This window comes from Coloeus monedula (assembly GCF_965178545.1).
Source record: "Coloeus monedula genome assembly, chromosome: Z".
Lineage (NCBI taxonomy): Eukaryota > Metazoa > Chordata > Aves > Passeriformes > Corvidae > Coloeus > Coloeus monedula.
In genome coordinates this window covers 83,311,030-83,331,254 of record NC_138822.1, presented here as the reverse complement: position 1 = coordinate 83,331,254, position 20,225 = coordinate 83,311,030, and the positions used below count along the sequence as shown (strand labels likewise).

At 42.4% G+C, this 20,225-nt stretch overlaps 1 protein-coding gene across 6 annotated transcripts in view; it reads left to right on the top strand.

Moving 5' to 3' along the window:
* Positions 1–2,458: 2,458 nt before the first annotated feature.
* The window catches only part of SMAD2 (SMAD family member 2), a 50,085-nt gene continuing 32,318 nt past the window's right edge, over positions 2,459–20,225 (top strand). For all 6 annotated transcript variants that reach the window (XM_082300897.1, XM_082300896.1, XM_082300899.1 and 3 more), the window contains exons 1-2: positions 2,459–2,581; positions 13,438–13,730. In XM_082300897.1, coding sequence (XP_082157023.1) covers positions 13,495–13,730 — 236 coding nt within the window. In that variant the 5' untranslated portion in view covers positions 2,459–2,581; positions 13,438–13,494. The remainder of the gene's footprint in view (positions 2,582–13,437; positions 13,731–20,225) is intronic.

The following is a 20,225-nucleotide window of genomic DNA, read 5'->3' as shown; positions in this document are numbered from 1 at the left end:
GCTGTGCTGGCTGAATAGCCTGTGTCTGTTTCCAGGCACAACATGACTGGAACACCTTATCTTTCAAAAACATGATGGCAATCTCTCAGATGCTCTGCTTTGTCTGCAGCAGGGGATCTTCTCCATTTCACTTCGCTGTTAATTTCATGACCAGCTTGAATCTCAAACATTTGCAACTGGGTGAAAATGCTACCAAAAAATTAAGCCACATTTCTGCTTCAAGCTGGAAAAATCCAAACACAAAAGAGGCAAGAGGTGGATTTTTGTGAGTCCACATGTACCATTCTGTAGAAGGGCTAAATACTGTGAGGTGTCTCACCTGGCTCCCGGGAATACCAGCCCTGTTGAGATGGGACCTGTGCCCAAGACACTGAATCATAACACCTACATCACTCAGTGCAGAAACCCTTCCAGTCTAGAAGATGAGCATGACTATGGGGAGACAACTGCTATGTTAGGGAGATGTGACCTCAGGTGTAAAGGAAGAGGCTTGAAGTGGAGATATATAATAAGGAAAAGTATCAAAAAGGCAAAAGCAAAAAACCAGAGGATCTCCAACAGACTTACAGCAAACCTTCTCACCCCCAAAAAAACCCATTAAACTCCCACCTTGCGGCTTCCCACTCATAGAATCATAGAATGTTAAGGGGTTGGAAGTGACCTTAAAGTTCATCTAGTCCTGACCCCCACTGCCATGGGCAGGGACACCTTCCACTAGAGACCAGGTTGTCCCAAGCCCCATCCAACCTGGCTTTGAGCACTTCCAGGGTTGGGACATCCACAGCCTCCTTGGGCAACCCGTCCCAGTGTCTCACCATCCTCACAGCAAACAATTTCTCTCTAATATCTACCCTAAATTTCCCCTCTTTCAATTTCTACCCATTCCCCTTTGTTCTGTCACTGCAGTTCCTGACAGAGAGTCCCTCTCTGGCTTCCGTGTGGGCCGTTTTGGATACTGGAAGGTGCTGCGAGGTCTCCATGCAAACTTCTCTTTGCCGGGTTGAACAGCCCCAGGGAACATGCTGGGCATCACTGCAAGGGTCTCTGCACACAGAACAGCCATGGGTTTCAAAGACTGACGGGTGCCCAGACATGCACTGGCAGGCAACAGGCTCTGATTCCTTTGTGGTGACCCTAGGCCCCTGCTTAGGCACAGGTATTTGGTAACCTCTTACCATCACCACAGCATGGGTGGTTAAAGCTTTGCAGAGTCTACTGAAGGCAGCAGCTAAAAGAAAAAAAACAACATGTGAGGGGAAACTGCTGTGTTAAGACTTACTGAGTTTGGGGAGCAGCCCAGCGTGGGTGCAGGCAACAGAGGGAGGTTGGGAAGGCTCCGAGGCTGCCTCATGTCCGTCTCACACCTCGGGACCCCTGGCCTGGAATGTTGTGCCATTGCGGGAGATGGAGCTTTGGGCAGTTTGAATCTATTTAGAACCACAGAATCGTTTAAGCTGGAAAAGCTTTCCAAGACCAGCGAGTCCAACTGTGACACCGGCACTGCCAAGGCCACCACTAGCCCATGTCCTCAAGTGCCACACGTGGCTTTTAAACCCCTCCAGGGATGGGGATGCCACCAGTGCCCTGCGCAGCTGTGCCAGGGATGGACACCCCTTTCTACGACGGAATTTTCCTCAATATCTCCAACCTCAACTTCACCTGAGGCTGTTCCCTCTCCTCCTGTCCCTGTTCCCTGCGAGCACAGCCCGACCCCCCCGGCTGCCCCCTCCTGTCAGGGACTTGTGCAGAGCCACAAGGTCCCCCCTGAGCCTCCTTTGCTCCAGCCTGAGCCCCTTTCCAGCTCCCTCAGCCGCTCCTGGGGCTCCAGCCCCTTCCCAGCTCCGTTCCCTGCCCTGGACACGCTCCAGCCCCTCCATGTCTCTCTTGTCCTGAGGGGCCCAGAGCTGTCCCCAGCACTGGAGGTGCCTCAGCAGTGCCGGCACACGGGGGCGATCGCTGCCCTGGTCGTGGTGTCACACTACTGCTGGTATAAGCCAGGTGCCACTGCCCACCCGGGCAGGCCCCAGCCGGTGTCCAGCGGCAATTCCTGCCGGGAATCGATGCACTTTTTCCCGGCTCGCACCGAGCCTGCCGCGGAAGGATACGGCTCCGGGGCGCCGCACTGCGGTTGCGCTGCTGCAGCTCACCCAAACCTCCGAAGCTCCCCGATCAACCTCCCGCAGCGAGCGCGCGGGGCTGTGATTGGCAGCCCATCCAACCAATGAGCGCCGCGACCTCGACCAGCCTCCCTTCCCCTCACGCCTGTTTCTTCCACTCCCCTTCCCTTATCTCTTTTTTTTTACGCTGCGGGCATTCCATTGGTGACTTTAACTGCCAATCAAAGACTTGGACCAATTGCCGCCCGGCTCCTTAAAGAGGGGATAAGCGAGGCCAATGGGCGACTTCTCCGCCCAGCGGCGGGGGCGGGGCGGCGTGGGGGGCGGGCCCTCAGAGGAGGTAACGCTGAGGGAAGAGGCGGCGGCCGCACAGCACTCGGGGAGACGGAGGAGGAGAAGGAAGGGGAGAGGAGGAAGAAGGAGAGGAAGGAGCGGTGGCTCTCGGTGGATCCTGGTGCCTCCCGGTAGGTGCTAGTGGGTGCCGGGGCCGGGTCCCTGCTCCACGGGCAGGGTCGCCCCGCTGGCGCTGCGCGGGCCGTGGGGAACCGTCCGGGCCTGGTCTTGGCGGGGCCGGGGGCGACTCCCTACGCCCTCGTCCCTTTTGTTGTGTTGGGACCCGAGCTGGGTTACCCCGCTCCCGCCGGCATAACCCCCGGGCTGGGGTGGGAGGGCCGCGCTGTGCCGCCCGTGTGTATGTGTGGGTGAGGGGAGGGGGGAATAAAGAAGTTGTGCTGCTCCTTCTTCTCTCCCCCGCTCCTTCTCTCCGTTCCCGGTGTGTTCTCCTTGCAGGGGTCTGCAGAATATTTCGAGCTGGAAGGGACCCGCGAGGATCATCGCGTCCAGCTCTTAGCCCTGCACAGGACACCCCCATGTGCCTCCTGGACGTGCAGGCAGGGTTAGGTGTGCCAAACTCCGTGGAGTTTTGGAGGAGACAGTTAGGAGCGATGTGGGGTGAGGAGTTGTGTTTGGAGCTAGGAGTTTGCGTTTGGGATTGCGAGGCTTCTCCTTGGCCTTTTGTCTGTCCCCTCTCCTTGTCTGCAGAGCTGCGGATGTAAAATACACACAGCCCGCCTGAGATAGGACTTGAGATTACTGGTTTTATTCACGGCTTTAATGCTGCAGCAACCTGTGTGTTGTCAGAGGGCAGGGGTAGGTGGGATACTGGGGAGAAATTCCTCCCTCTGACGGTGGTGAGGCACTGAAACAGGTTGCCCAGAGAAGCTGTGGCTGCTCCCTCCATCCCTGGGTGTTGTTTGTAAACAAACATAACCTGGTTGGTGTCTCATCTGTCTCGATAAGTGCACGGGGCAAGTTGTGTCGTGATAAGGGCAAGTAGTTGGTGTTGTTGCTGTAGAGTTGTGGAGTTCCTGTTTGTAGTTTGGTTTTTTTTCATTTTGTGGAGAGTCGAGGGGAAGAGAAGTGCAATACAGCGTGGTCTTTCAGTCTTCACTCTGCGGAAATAAAAGAAGGAAAAAAAGTGTGTGAATGAGTGAAGAGCTCTTGTGATGATTGTGGAGAGCTGTTGAACAGCTGGGATTCAGGCTGCAGGCTGGTCTTGTCTTTTTGGTTGTCCGTCACGGTTTCTGACTGAAAAGAACCCAACATGTGTGTTGTGCTTTTTTCAAATGCTTTGCGAGCAGGATAACATTAGGGAAAATTTTACTTACTGGGCTTACGAAAACAAGTGTCCCCGAAAAACTGCAACCTCTGTGTATTGTGTGTGGAGCGCATGCTATCACAGTCCACAGGTATAAACGAGTTAGATTCCATGGGTAGCAAGAGGTTTATAAAACAGCGTGTTAGGAGACCGCAGGTAACAGCAGGTTTGTCTTTTCTGAAGTGTTCTCTCTTAGCCCAGAGAGCAGTACTTTCAGGCTGATTCATGACATTATTTCTGTGGGGGCTGGACTCTGTAGCGTGGGACTGATCAGTCCTTGCTCTGTTCTCTAGGCTGGAGAAGAAACACCCTCTGGTTGAGGTGAGAGGCCAGCAGAGCGAGGTTGCTTGTTTAGCTTTTCTCATATTTTGTCAAGGTGTTGGTGTGTGAGCAGGTTGTTTGTGTGCTTATTCTGAGGCGCAGCTTTCAAATTTCTAATGTTTACAAGCTCCAGTGAATTCGAGGGGGATGAGAATGTGAGTACAGGAGGTGTTTGTGAAGTCCCTTCCCCCCTTTGCTTAGCACTATCGTGATGAAAGATAACATTAGTTACAAATGCCTTTAAGAAGGGGAAGGGGAGGGTCTTTTTTAAGGTGGCTTCCACTTAAAGATGAGTCTGAGCACATACTGAACATCATATTGGGATGTTGAGAAGAGTAACCTGGCAGCTGATTGTTGTTCTGCAGTTGTGTGGGTCAGATACACCAACAGTCACCAAAATGAGTGTAAGTGTTTGAAGATCCAGTTTTCTTTATTGAAAAGGCTGGACGTGCGTGATAGAGTCTTGGAGAAGAACTCATCGGCTTTCCTGAGGTTCTGTTTAACGGTAAAAGAAACAGCACAGTTGAAAAAAATGAGGTTAAAAAATTGGTCTCTGAACTGTTCTCTTGTTTTCTTCCACCCAGCAGCTACATTCACCAAAAAAATCAAATATGCTGGAATTGCACAGCAAATCTCCAAATGAAAGGCTGTCCCTGGGTCCTCCTCCACCTTCCTGTTCCACTTGATCTTTCAGAAGTCTTGAGCACCAGTTGATATAATTGAGTTTATTGGAGCTCAAAAAACCTCCCTGCTACTGAGAACAACTTTAAAAAACAAACCTTGTTTCCATCTCTCTAATCCCTTTCCCACAAAAGTACTGGGAGAACAGGCTTTGTAGTAGGTCTGGGTAACAATGAATCTGAGCTCTGCTTGAGACTGAAGCAAATTCCTAAGTTTTGTTTGTATAAAGAACAGTACGCAAAGTTTTAATTATTATAAAAAGTATTCCAGAGTTTTCAAATGTATTCAATGCTGCCTTAATCGTTGTGCATGTAAATGCCCTGTAATTGAAAGCATCCATTTATGGGCCTGACTTGCTAAGTGAGCTGTAAATTCTGCTTTTCAGATTGGATTTAATGACTTTTATCATAAAGCCATAAACTGGTTGTGAACTGTGCCGAGAGGCAAACAATACCTAAGCTTACTTTGCCAAAATATTTGTAATTGTTGATTTGTTAAACTGAATTGCTGCAGGTCATGCGATGGGATTAGGTTTTTGTAATAGAATGGAGAGTACGGGCAGCCCTGTGCTCAATACTCTCTGGGCTAGAAGAAATTGGCTACTGCAGAAAACCTTCCTAAACATTCCTCTCCACTTCCAGTAACAGAAGCTCCGATGCAAACAGCAAGCCTTCATTCCAGATGACTTTTTACTCTGAATATGTGTTTGACAGCTACTGTGCGAATTAAGACAAAGCAGAGACTGCAAGAGAGCAGCTTCTGGGTCTCCCATCAGCTTAGTCTGGGGCTTGAGTTTGGTTTAAAACACTGGAGCATAAGAGTTTAACATCAGATACATAGCACAGTGGAACCCTGCTTATCAAGGGGGTGGGGGGATGGCTTGTTTGTAGTAACACTAGGCCTGTATTGAAAGTGAACTCACATTAACTAATTGTTAAATGCTAAGCTATAAACTGAAACAGGTACCTAGGTAACTGATAGCAGTTCTGTGAATATTCCTGTCAAATTTAGCCCAGGAGTATTTATTTTCTAAAATAATGAAGCTGACACTTGCCTGTTGCACATAGAAAATTTTAGTCAAAATTAATGAGGTGAGAAGGGCTAAAGTACTGTGGTTTGGAGTGCTTATTCACTGCTTTTCTGGGGCTGTTAATGTCCTTTGAGTTTTAAGAAGCAGTACTCCGATGTTCTTCGTAATACTAAATAAGTGGAAGAATTTTGCATCTTTGTAGAGACAGATGGATTGGCCAACTGCAGTTGTGGTAATTTTCTGCAGTTCTAAGAGAGTTGCTAAAATACATTGGTCCCTCCAGTAGTTTAATCAAAGGTCAGTAAAATTAACGACTCTTCCTTCTCGTGTCTCCTGTTGCAGGCAATTTTTGTGTGCCATGAATTCATGTGTTAGATGGAGTGCTAATTTTTTAATAGCAATACACCTTTTCATTACTGCATTTGGCTGCAATTTGAGGTAGCTGTTAGTAATTGAAGAAAAATCAACCTTCCCAAGCTTTTTTAAGATCATGATCATGCTTATTTAATTTAGTATATGAGAAATTTGAGTTTTCTCATTTGATTCATAAACGAACTTCGTGGAGTGAGCAAGAGGGAAAGAATACACTGTCATAACAGGTGAGTAATTATGTTTTCAATGAATACAGTTAGGTAGAGTTTCAAGATGCATTGCAATACTAGAGCATGGTAAACTTAAAAATGTGTAAATAGAGTCTCTGTAGAGGCATGTTTCAATTTATCACTCTAGAGCTGGCCCAGAGGAGGAAATCCCTTTGCTCCTCCTGCCTCCAAGATCACAAGCATCATGCCTTGAACTTCATCAGCCTGTGTCAAAACAGAACCTTGGTCTTGCCCCTCAGAGCTCTGGTCTCTGAGCTGAGCTGGCCAGAGCTCCTTGGGAGGGGAACTCCTCAGAGCCACCCCCCTTACTGGCTAATTGGCTGAAAACCTAAACGAGTCTGAGAACATTACTCAGTAGGGGCTGATCTCCCCTTTCCTCAAAGAAAAAACCAAAACAAACCCTACCACCCAAACCCCAGTAAGGGAATACTGTCCTACTCTGACCTGAGTATGAGGAGGTAAGAATGAGCACCATATCGCTTTTTTTTGGTGACTGTTCTTCCAGAAAGGTATCACAAACCCAGGTATCCATTATTCATTTGTAGGAAATGAAATAATTGGCCCGTTTGGAATCCTGAAAAGCAGTTTTTGGAGGAGTGGTGGGTGCAGAAGACTTGTCTGTTCCACCAAGTGATTTAAGCTAGAGTGTGTTCTGTCTAAAATGGAAGAGACTGACTTTTGATTTTAGTTCGAAGTTCATACTGAATGCAGGTGCATGTTGTGCACTTGGTGAAATTGATAAAGAATCTTGTCCAGCTTCCAGGATTAATGAAAAAATCATTGCCTTTAAAAAAATCTCAAAAATGGGACTAAAATAGGGAGGAAATAAGCTTGTAGACTTTCTCTCAAATACCACAAATTATTTTCCTCGATCTTCTTTCCTTGGGAGCTTAACTTCTGTCCTCTTTATTCCAGAAGAGCTCTTAAAAATGAGATTTCTGTAAGCCAGAATACTTCTAGTAAAACCAGGAGAGATCAGATTTCTTTATTTCAAGTTTAAGATGAATAAGCAGACTGATATGAAATATGTTGCATAAGGCTTTAGAATAAATTAGCCAGAAATCACTTGATATTTTTGGTAGCACCAGTGTGTTTATAGTATGTTCCAGACACTCAGGAAAGGAAAATTTCCCTTGAAGACTTTAGTCTGCTAGCGTGCTGCCCTTAAGGTTTTCTTCATCTTTTATGCTTAGTTATTGCTGGGATCATGGGCTTAATATTTAATACTTGTTCCAGAGAACCACAGTAGAATGGAATAATAGCAGACATGACTCAAACTTTGACTTTAGAAGTTGCCAACTATGACAGTGTTTGACCAACTATAGAAACATGTGTGCATCAGGGAGCAGAGATATGCTGCGGGGGCAGAGATGAAACAAATACCACCAAAGTTAGGCAATTTGTAGCTTTTCCATTCTTAATCTGTTGGGAGTAACAGCACATGCTTTCTGTGTTCCAGCAATCTAAAGGAACTTTTGTACCTTTCTGGGTAACAGGGAGTACTCCCTGAGTATCCAAAGCTGCAGTTTGAAGACACAGTCCAGAGATGGACTTGGGATGGAAAGGGATGCAGTGTAAGTTTTCTGCTGTGGAACACACTGCTGACTTGGTACTGCTAGTTCAACTACAGTTGAGCTTGGAAAGGGATCTTGAAAATCTCCCTACAGTTACCCACTGAGTCCCTGAATCTCAGTGTATTGTAGTGGATATTGGAGATAGTACAGAGGAAGGAAAAAAAGATTAGATTTGGCCCATGCCATTGCACCTCAGTAAAGGAGAGCAAAAGGGAGATGGTGCAAAGAGTAAGTGATGGGGAAGCACCTCTGAGCTCCTTCTAAAAGCAAAGGCTGTGAGTACGCAGCTTTTCGAGGCGGTTGGCTGTAAACTACAAGAGAATCACAAAAAAACCATTTTAAGTAAGAGGGGATATTACATATTCAGCATGTATTTAATCTGAGACCGTTTCAGCAATGTGGAAATGTTTTTTGCAGCATTGGTAAAGATTGTTTTCTGTGTGCGTTTCGGAGAAGAACATACTTTATTTTTTTTCTTAGCAGATAAAGAATGTGTGCCAGGCAAAAATCTAGAAGAGCATTTTTGGCAAGAGGCAAGTGTCAGCAGCGGCAATGTATGCAATTATTGTTCTTTAGGAGATCAAAACTTCTTCTGTTACTGTATCCATTTGAAGGTAGAAGGTATAATTGATGAATAGAAATGGGATGTGCTGATCAAAAATGAGCTTTAACAGTGGCTCCTAAACCCGTTAGTATAAACAAAGTGTTCCTGGTACTCTCTGGGTGGGTACAGTTAGAACCCAACACAGGTGTAGGGCTCCATATTTTTGTTTGAGCTCCTGGCAGATGTTCGGCAGCAGACATACACACCCTGCCTTCTATCTCCAGTTTTTCATGAGGTGTAAAAGTCTTTGTACTTTAATATGGCCAAAGGGATAAGTGCAAAGATAACCTTAGGCTGATACTTTTTTTTCTGTGGTCCTTAGATTAGTCCTTATGCAGTGTCTTCAAGTACTTGTAATTTAATTGAAGAACTAAAGCTTTCATGCTTGGCATCTGTCCAGAGGAGCATCCCAAGCTGTGTGAGCTGTGTTCAGATAGTCTCTTTGTGACAAGAGGCTGAGAGCCCTCTTATTTGAGGGAGGGACGTGATTCAAGTGTACAGAATCATGAAGCTTGCAGACCAGATGAGTATCAATGGTTCTTCAGCAAGGTGTGCAGTGGTAGAACAAGAGGGACTTTCTTAAACTAGGAAGGGAATAAATTAAATTACTAAAAGCAGTTCTTTTAACGGTGGACAGTTAAATACTAGTGCAGTCTGCCACAAGAGGTTGTGGAGGCATGTTCAAAAGGTGTTTATAGTTGGGTTTGTGGACAGCAAGTCCATAAATTGCTGCTGATGGGAATAAGTAGCAATGTAGCCTTTAATTTTGTGTTGTAACAGTTTAAATTGCTGAAGCATTATGAGGAGGGTGGGCTACAGAAAACAGCCAGATTCACCTGCATTCCTTGAGTAGCATGTCCTTTTGCCACCCTTGGAGCCATTGGAGCACTAGCCTGGGTGCGCCATTGCTGCTTCTTTGTTGCAAAATGTGCATTTATCCGAATTGCTCATAATTCCGCCCAGTCATGCCTTGCAGTTTGCACTGTCTTCTGTAGGCTTGGTGCAGAGTGCCTTTTTTTCATAAATTAAGCTGTCTGAAATACTCTCATGTGAGTACTCATCACAATTGGCTGAAGTGTTAAGCTGAATGAAGTCCTGTCCTACTTGTGTCACATTCTCTCTGCTCACCCATTGAAAGATACAGGGCCACTACTGGAATAACTTACTGAAATTCTTATTGATAACTCCTGGCAAATCCCTGACATGGCAAAACAATAGCTAGAAGGAAGAAGTTAGTTTAAGCCTCCCAGACTCCTTGTCTGCAGCTGTGATGTATGTTACGTTTTTGTTAAATAGCTGCTAATCTGCAAAAATCATTGTTACAAAGGGCTGGCTCTTCAAATGTGTGCCTTGGTGTTTTGGGGTTTCTTACAGCTAATTTTCATGGAGGTAGCAGATCAGTTTGTGCTTTTTGACATCTTTTGCAGAAGATGGATGAGCAGCTAGATCTGTAAGGCAACTGTATAAAATTAAGTATGGTATCTGGAAACTTCTGATTAGTTAGGTCTGAGCCTACAGTGTTTTGTAAATGTGAAAAGAGATTTTTTAAAAAAATTATTTTCCTCTGAGTATGTCAAAATAATGAGAGTTCAAATACAGAGAAAAACTGAAATGTATGGAATTTTGAAATGCTTTCCTGCTCTAAGACTTAAGTCACTCAATGTGCATTTGAAGCCAAAAGGCAAATCTTTGTTTAAAAAAAAACAAAAAACCAAACCAGAATACAGAAAATTACGTATCATTCTTAAGGGAGAGAATACTGCAAAATTGAGTACCTCATCACAGGGAGTATTATAAAGCTGAAAAATTGGATAAAAGTATTGAGAATGTTTGGAGGGCCTGGAAGAATAGGCTCTGAAAGAGGCTATTTACCACCTTGGTGGTAAATGAGACCTTTCTGAAGTCTGCATTTTATAAGGCTGACGGTCAAAGGAGTATTCTGTGGCACTGAAAGGTGTCAAATTTGAAACTAAAGAACAGGAAATACTCAGATAAGGATAAGAATTGGTGTGTGGATCAGCCATGATTGTGCTACTTGATTGCCTACATCTGTCAGCACTGAATTTAGTGTTCAGATATTACACCATCAATTACTACTCTTTGAAACAGGATCTTGATAGCCAAAGAGGTTGTCTCCTTTAGTTCAGTCTTTCTGAATTTCTTGTGTGTGCCTCTGAAGCACCCAATGTTGGCCTTGCTGAAAGGCTGAAGTCTTTTTATAAAGCTCACAGTGACTGCTTCTCCATGTTTTGGAAACCAAGTGTGCTTCTTCAACCAGTGGAGGCCATGCAAGCTTGCCTGTTTAGTCTCTGGAGCTACTTGGTGTACTCATTAGGGGTCTAACGTGTCTCACTGCTGGACCCTCAAATGGTTCAGAGCATGTCAGGCTGCTTAATTTGGCTTTGTTACCAAAATGATTGAATTTAAAGCACATTTGCAGCTATGCAGTCAACACTAGCACTTCAACTGAAGTCCGGGGCTAGAGTTCTCTTTCCACACTCCTGTAACTCATCTGACATCACCTGTAGTACATCAGTACCACGTGTGAGCAGCTTGCTAGCTTAAAAGAATTAACTTGTCAAAAACCCCACAAAATTGATCGGTTTTTACTCCAACCTGGCTGAATTTTTGTGGAAGACCATTAACAATGGTGCCGAGGTGGTGGTGCCACAGGAAAGAAAGGAAGGAGAAGTGGGCTTCCTGTGGCAAGAAGCTGTTGTGTTGGTTTGACTCCTTATGAAACTGTACCCTAAGTGTCCTCGTCAGTGTTTCATTAAAAATGTCTATTCAGTTTATTTTTCTTGTTTGCTGTAGCCAGGCCTCCAATGCAATGCTTTTGCAGTCAGCAAAACCTGCAGTTGGAGTTATTGAGGACAATTCGGTAATAATGTAACGTTATTGGAAGAATGAAAGTTCTTTATAAAAGTCTTGTGTGAAAATAAATGCTTTGACTTTTTAACAGGGCCTCTACTGACAAAAAAAGTGCAACAGTTTAAAACTGAGAGAGAGGGTTGATCTGGATTGGGTATAGGGAGGAGATTCTTGCCTCTGTGGGAGGTGAGGCCCTGGCGAAGGTTGCCCAGAGAAGTTGTGGCTGCCCCGTCCCTGGAGCTGTTGCAGGCCAGGTTGAATGGAGCTCTGGGATAGTGGAAGGTGTCCCTGCCCATGGCAGAGAGTGCAACAAGATGATTTTTAACAGTCCCCTCCCAAACCACTCAGTGATTCTGTGATTTAGGATGGAGTATTTTGAATGACTTGCATAAAATTATCAGTGTTGGTCTTGGTCCCTGTTAACTGGAGCCTTTGTCTCCTTGACCCCAGAAAAGTACATTGCTTGGTTCAGTCATATTTTTGGATGGTCTGAGAAACTGGTTTATGGAAGTGTAATTTATTTGAAACTGAAATGTTATGCCTACTGAATGTTCTGTTTTGTGGAAGCTGCAAAGTTATGACTTAAAGTTACCTGTAGAATATAATCTAATGTTTGTTGACTTGACCCTCACTGAAACTGCAAAAATGTGACAAGGCATAAATTAGCCATGAATGCTGCAGCCTGAATTACCTCGAATCACGCTGTTGTGCAGGTGGGAGACTTCAGTAAGATGAAGTTGGTATATTTTGGATAGATATGGGGAGTGTGCCCGTACAGGTTGGAGAGGCACGTAAGCTGCCTTCAAAGCTCAAATCAAGTAGCCTGAAGGTAGCACTAGCTTTTAGCGAAAACAAGGTGTTTTCTGCTGACTGAACTAACTTACACAGCTTGGGAATATGGGAACTTTCTGGAGTTCAAATACCTATTTGTTGCCTGGTGATAGGATCATTTTAGACTTCAAAGCTATGCTTCCATCTGTAGGCCCATTAATGTCCTTGAGCAATTTCTAACAGCTGTCTGCCTGTTGATTTCAGGTATTTTATTTTAATACCTAAAACTGGCCTAATGGAAGCTGCAAAAGCAAGCTGCCTTTTTTCTAAGTGGCTATCATTTCTCTTTCAAATGATTTGAAGTGCATATTGCAGTGAATGCTAAACATAGCCCCAGTTTCAGCATCCCTTTTAATATTTCATTTTATATTAATATCCTGATCAGGTAGTTGTGCTGAATGAAAGGCTATCAAAATTGAAAACAGACAGTTCTACTACGCTGGTGCCTGCAAACTAAGATTTTAACTGTTCCTATAATGAATTTTGAAAGACTTGATTTTAAGGGCTGCCAGTTGAGGGAATTCATTATCTGTAGGCCATTGAACTTTAGAGGGGAATAGGCTTATTACCAGACTTAGAGGGAATTTGAAATTGGTGTCCCCCATGGAACAAAAATTGGTAGTTATTTAAAACAGGACAAAATGAGAAAAGGTTTGCGAGATGGCTGGCTGTTGGAAAATTTCTGTCAAGCCATAATGACTAAATGACCTTCCAAACACAATTTTGCCTGCTCAATTAATTTGGAGATGGGCAGAGCATGCGTATATATGTGTGTAATTTGCCAGTCACTTGTGGAAAATATTAATAAATTACTTAAACCAGCTAGCCTAGGTGCAAAGCTAGACTCAAGTTACCTTCTGTATTTGCTGAAGTTTGCTTTAGTCAGGAAAGACTTGAGAAAAAATTAAATTTCTATTGCAACAGTAATCTTGGTCTGTGTTAGCTGTTGAAGAGTCTACAGCACACTTGATCTTTATTCATGAGGTACCTAACCGTGATACAGACTACTTCTGAGCTATTTATCTGTGTTTTATTTTGGGATGCAGTATCCTGTGACATTTGGCAGTGAAAGGTCCTAATGGAGATAGGTATTTGTTTCATGTGAAACCTCACTGCTAACGTGTCTCTTGTTTTTGTTTGTGTTTTTAGGCGTCAGACAGGAATCTCCATTTTATTGCTTGCTGAGTGCTCTGTCTGGTGAAAGTCATGTCGTCCATATTGCCATTCACTCCACCAGTTGTGAAGAGACTTCTGGGGTGGAAGAAATCCGCTGGTGGCACTGCAGGGGCTGGTGGTGGTGAGCAGAATGGTCAGGAGGAGAAGTGGTGTGAAAAAGCAGTGAAAAGCTTGGTCAAGAAGCTAAAGAAAACGGGACAGCTGGATGAGCTTGAGAAAGCAATTACCACTCAGAATTGCAATACAAAATGTGTGACAATACCAAGGTAAGTGCTGTTGTGTTTGAGATTGTTACAGACACTTAGGAAATGACTAAATGGATGCTCATACCTCCTGTGGACAAATGACTAGAAAAACAGTTGCATGCTTTTGATTCTTTAAAATTATGTGAAACCTGTATTGGATTTATATAATGCTTGCTTATAACTGAGTCACATGCTTTGTGAAGTCACAATTTCTTTACATTTCAATTTTCATTGCTGTGTAGGTTCCTGTTTGTGTGTATTCTGGTGATGTTTAACACCGCTCTTGGTTCTTAGTATTGCCTTATGCTTTTATTTAATAACCCTGTCTATACTTGGGGAGGGGGGCATACTTGAGGCAACACTTTCACTTTAAAAAAACCCAAAAGACTAGTTTTTCCTTGGTCAACACTTCAGTCATCTAATTATTTTCAGTTATATCTGCTAGTTTAAATTTTACAAGCTGCCTCCATTCCCCCTTTTGAAGGGAAATTTTATCTTTGAAGGCAGGTTGTCTGAAGACCAGTTTATTTACTGTAATTATTGTTATCATTTAATGAAAACACTTTTGTTTAATAACTTGGGGTATTTCTAGAATTACTCTTCTGCTCCTGATACATATAAACATTTAGATGAACAACTTGCATTCTACCCCTTTGACTTTCCCAGCTTAATTCATAGCAACTGCTGTGCGAGAGCAAGGGTTATGTTTGTAAGTATAATGCAGTCTGCTCTTGATTCATGTTGCACTGAAATCCCACTGGGGTGCCAGGCAAGCTCATTGTGTGTGACAGAAGTATCAAATCACTTCACAGGTGTGGTTTTTCCCTGAAAAAGTTAGAGGATCTCACTTTTCTGGGCATTCGACACTAAAATTATTTATAGGGAAGAGGAACTACATCTGGTATATGAACTTCATTTCTGTATTAGCACATTCATCCCAGCTCCTTTTAAACTTCTTATTAATCATAGTGCAAACTAGATTTGACTGATGTCACTAATGATTCCGTATATCAAGTGTGTTGTAGCTGTTATCTGATAATGGTTTCAGCATTCTGTTTCAGATTTGACACAGCTGTCTGGGAAGGTCATGAGTATGCCCTGAATGAATGACTAATTCTTTTTTTTTTTCTCTATTCTGTTCACCTTTTGTTTCTAATGCTGCCCTCTGCTTGTATTTTCTTCCCTAGAATATACCCAAAATTTTCTGTCTTTCCCTTCTGCTTTTTTCCATTTGCCAGATGGAAACAATCAATTAAAAAACATTAACACTTTCTTATCTTAGTGTATTATCAGCAGACTGATTGGAACCTGTAAGGTTATATATTTCTTGAGTTGACTTTATGTATTTAGCAGGTCTTTACTGTGACTAAGATAAAGTGCTTAATTGGAAGGTGTTATATGACAGAAGTTAAACACACTTGATATAAAATGTGTATCTATGTTCTAGAGCTCTTGGATTTTCTAAAGCTCTCCTGCAGGGACACTGGAGCAGTAGATATTGCTACCTCAGAAGAACAGATGTCTACACTGAATTTTGTTAGAAGATACAAACAATATTCTAATACATCATTATTTTTGAGTAGACTCTAGTCTGCTATGAGTATGCCTGCATAACCGTTTGTGCTAAAGTAGACATAATAAATAATTCTTTAAAATGGAATACAAATGTTCTGGGACCAGCAGTTCTTGCTGTTCTTTATCCTCGACTCAGCTGTAAAAAGGACTGGACCTTGATTTTACTCCTCCTGAGTACCCTAGGAGTTAAGCCAGAAAGAGTTTTTCAAGTGATGTTGGCTATTATACAGGGTTTACTTTTAAAATAAAAAATGGCTTTGGCATTAAGGGGCAGGGTGATATCAGGGTCACCAGCAGTGCCATACAGAAATTTTGAATTTCATAGCTGGGTTTTGTATTGTTGATATTACTTCACTTTGACAGCAGTAGTCTGGGTTCCCAAGAAATAACAAACATCAACTCAGTACTGTAATGACTTCTTGGAGATTCTGTTCTTGGATTTAGTCAGTTAATGAAACCACTGCTTGAGACCCACTTTAATGAATGTCTTAAAGATCTGCAGATCAGCAGGGATAAATAATAAAATGCTGAATTTGAAACTTTTTTCCTTACTAGTCAGCAGGAAGTTTGTGGTGCCAAGCTGCTGAGATGCAGTTCTGATGTGACAGCTGGGTTAGCTTTCCAAATGTTGTTCTGCTTGGGGAGGGTTTTTGTGTGTCTTGGTTTTTTAGCTAGCTTTAGTTTTACTTAGTAATGCTCTTTTATTTGCTGTAGATACTGACAACCGTTGTGGGATGCTTCTGTTTGTCACTGTTGCATTATTCCCTCAAGAAAACTTCCAGTTGCAGTTTCCCAAGTTTCTGGTCCCCTTGGAGATTTCCAGAGAGTTTGATACAGTGTTTAACTCTAGTATACTTTTTCGTCATTGAAACTTAAAGCATCTAAACTCCTGCAGACTTTCTGCAAAACTGAGGAGCAGCTTGAACAAAGTTGTGTTAAATCACCTACTCAGAAATCTGCATTTCTTACTGTGTGTTATCAATAATCACATGAATCAGGTTTGTTCTGCTCCTGTGCTGTTTGTCAAGGTGACTGCACACTAAGGGAGGCTGATCCTGTGTACTACACAAAAGCTGCTCATGTGGTAATTAACACAACTTCTTAGGAGACTAATGGAGGTTCTGAGAAAGCAGAAACAAACAGATGGGGTGGGTGTTGGCATTGCACAGCAGGACTTCTTAGCTCTCCATAAGTGGGTCAGTAATCTAGAGCAGAGGCTAAATAAGTACAGAAGTCCTTTTGACACCAGCCCTCTAAGTAATTTCTAGTTATCTCGCTGAATCCTCCCAGCAAGCCAGTGGGATTCTAATCACATAATCCCTATGTATTCTGAAACTAATGTTGGCACATGAGTTCACTTTTCTAAAATACAGAATGAATTTGGTGGCATTTAAGAGCTTGTCTTCATGTTCTCCCTTGCAGTTTTGACATGGGCACAAGATGCAGTCAGTGAAGAAACAGTGTGAGCATCCTTCTTCTGATGGAGCAGTTTCTTCCTTCTTAGCCTGGATTATTCTTTTGAATCATAGAATCTTAGAATAGTTTGAGTTGAAAGGAGCCTTAAAGATCATCTAGCTTCAACTCCTGCCATGGCCATGTGCAGGGGCATCTTCCACTAGACCTGGTTCCTCAAAACCCAGTCCATAAATGCTTTGTAACTAGTGACAGCTAAAATCCAAGCATTTAACGAACCAAACCATGCCATGTAGTGAATAATCAACTGGCATATTGATAGTTTTATCTTCATTTAAAAAGTTGTTTCAGTGGTAACAGCACAGAGAATTGGAATCCAAAGTACGGAAACACAACTAGTTTCAGCATCCCGATATTTTGGTGTGATAAGTTAAGTGGTTTTTCTGTCTTAAAAAGAGTAAGGATACGCTTCATGCTTTATTTTTGCTTCTTTTAAATGAGACCAAAAACCAGTTGCTTTGCTAAAATGCCTGATAATGTACAACTAATAAAAGAATTTAGTTGGGTCAGGTTTGGAATAATGTTGACTGGACTGTTGTAGTTCCTATTTTTGCAAAATTGGAAATAAATTTTTAAAAAACAGCTAGAGGAAGGGAAGCACTGAATTTGGACAATTTTTTTTGACATTAACAGCAGTAGTTATATTACAGTTATTATGTATAGTTGTTTTTGGTACTGTATGTGGAATCACAGTAGTTAACAGTTGAATCCCAGCTTTAACTTGAGGCCTTAGTTCCTGCAGAGGAGGTAAATTTTACTGCTGCTTTATATTAAGTTGCATCACAAATGCAGAGCAATATGGAATGTTGATGTAAAGCAATCTGACAGATTTTTGGCTGAAGTAAACTTTTAAAACCCCATTTTTCTGAAATAGCAGCTTAGAGATGTTCTTCTGGGGTGCTGGTTCCATGCAGGTGCTTCAGAGTCTCAGGTGAAACGCAGCAGTCGCTTCCAGAACAGAGCGAGGGCTAATATTGCTGTCAAGCTCTTGCTTTTCAGCCTGCTTTGCCATTAGAGTTTTAGTATTATCTGGTCTTACATGTGCTCTCTTTCTGTCATTTTTAACATGAGGAGAGCATCTCTGTGCTGTGGCTTTTAGAAGCTTATTTTTGCTTGCTTTTCTGCAGCTTCCCAATTTTGACTTCTAGAATGAGAGTAACAATATAGATGATTTGTGGAATTCACAGTCCACAGTTAGATTTCTAGAGCGCCTGCATTCTACTTCCAATATGAGTTGAATTTTGGTTTTTTGTACCATTCAGAATCAAAGAAAAAACCCTGCAATGGGTTCCATGGTTTTGGGAATGTGGAAGATTGTGAGGGAGTGTTGGGAATGTGAAGCAGACAGCTACAAATGAAGTGATTGGTTGGAATTACTGATCAGCTTCATTGACTTTGGTGTTTCTGTGAGTTTTTTAGGATGAAGTAGTAATATCTCAAGTGTTTTAAAGCCATACTTGTATGGCGTTCACTTCATCTGGTAGTGAAGGCTATTAATTTTTTTAACTGCTGCCATGGAATTGATCACACCCTGGTTCTGTTAGGGAAATAAGGTGTTGTTATTTAAGCATTGCATTCAGAATACCTTCTGATACTCTTTCCTAAAGAATATAAAATACAGTAGCATATCTTGATTGCATCTGAAGGCTGTAATGTTTTTAGGTTTGGTTGTTGTTTGGTTAAGGGTTTTTTTGTCAAGTAAATATCTATGTAACTTCTGAGCCTGAAAGACTGCTCTTCATGCTGAACAATGCTATTGACAATTGACTTCTTCTCTTAGACTTGCTTAAAGTATCAGGGAAATAAATCCAGTATATCTTAATTTTTTCCTGTATTTCTGATGTATTCTACAATGGCTCAGTACTTTAAACTGCAGAATCTGATGAGAATTTATCGAACACATGAAAATGAGGCCATTTGACATGATCAAAATCCTTTAAAAATACCTGTGTTTCTCTATTATATAAATGTTATTCCTTTGATTGCCTGCCCTGCAGCCCTTTCCTCATTCCCTACAGTGAGTTAGCACTGTGGGTAAGACAGGGAGCCTAGGCATGGTTTATGGCATTTGTTAGAATTGTTTTCTGAAGGTTGGCTCTCTCTGTTAGTTACTCTGAGCCTCCATATGTGGAACTTACAGGTGTTGATATCAGTCTTTACACAAGAGTTAGTAGCACGTGTACACTGGGCAAAGAAATGCCCTTTTCAAAGATGGGACAACTGGCATGTAAATGCTGTTTGAAAACAAACAAATCTTTTAAAATTATAGCTTTTTGGTGCCTTTTTCTTCACATAAATGAGTAAAAAGAAAATTTGGGTATAAAGAGCACAGTTCTTATTGGAAAAAAAACTCCTCTTCTACCAGTTAGCATGTTTTCTTGGATTTCTTGGGAATATGTCAGGACAGTGATGCATGCAGTAACCTAGTTTTAGGAATGCTTTTGATCACCAGTAGAGCAGAGTTGTCAAGCTGATGTGGCTTCTAGAATAGATTGTTTTCAGGCTTTAATATCTTTTCCCAAAATAGATTACTTCAGAGGACAGCAATACAGGTAGGTACTCCTTTGTTAATTCTCGGGTTAAAGCCATAGTACATGGGTGATTTCAGCAATCAAAGTGGAGAGTAGGGAGGGTTTCACTGGGAACTGTTCTAGGAGAGTTCCCAACATCTGCTAAGCTATGAGTGAGTTAGTGAAGAGGACAGCAGTAGGCAGTTGGGTTGGCATAGTAGATCCTAAAATAACATTGCAGTCCAGACAGAGGTGAAGCCTGTTTTTCCAGAAACAAAACTTGGCGCTGTCCGATAGTTTGTAGCAGAGCTGGGGTAATCCAGTATTCAAGCTGGGGATGGACACTTACTCTTAATCATAGTTTAATATATTAAAAATGTTCTCAAACCATGTGTTTCTCAGTCTGGATGCATTCAGTTAGACGTAAATTAGTTCTCTAAATGTATCAAAACTATAGTTGAACATCTTAAGCTTTCAAAAATACATATAGATATTTAAGACAATGCATCAGAGTTCACTGAAGTATCCTTTTCGTTGCTGAGATTACAGGAGTAACATGCTTGTAAATTGTTGATAAACTGACTCCCTTTTCTCATGACTCCCTCATCTCATGAGAATGAAGCAGACCCCCCTCTGCTTTTCTCTTGTTGGAAATTCAATAAAAACAATTCTTCAGAACAAAGCCAAAGAAATCTTTTCTGGAAGTATGGCAAGAAACAGCTGAGATTTTGTGGAGGGTTAGCCAAGATTAGCTTCATAATCTTGTGCTCCTCCTTGTGATACCTGGTGCTGTGAATACTTCAGATGTGTTCATTGGAAAGGTGTAGCAGGAGGATCAAACCGCCCTTACTCTGCAGTCCCATAATTAGGGTGGCACTTCAATATTGTTCTCTGTAAAAGACTAAAGGATGTGCTTATAGACAACAGGATACTGGCCGTAATTATGTAAAATGACATG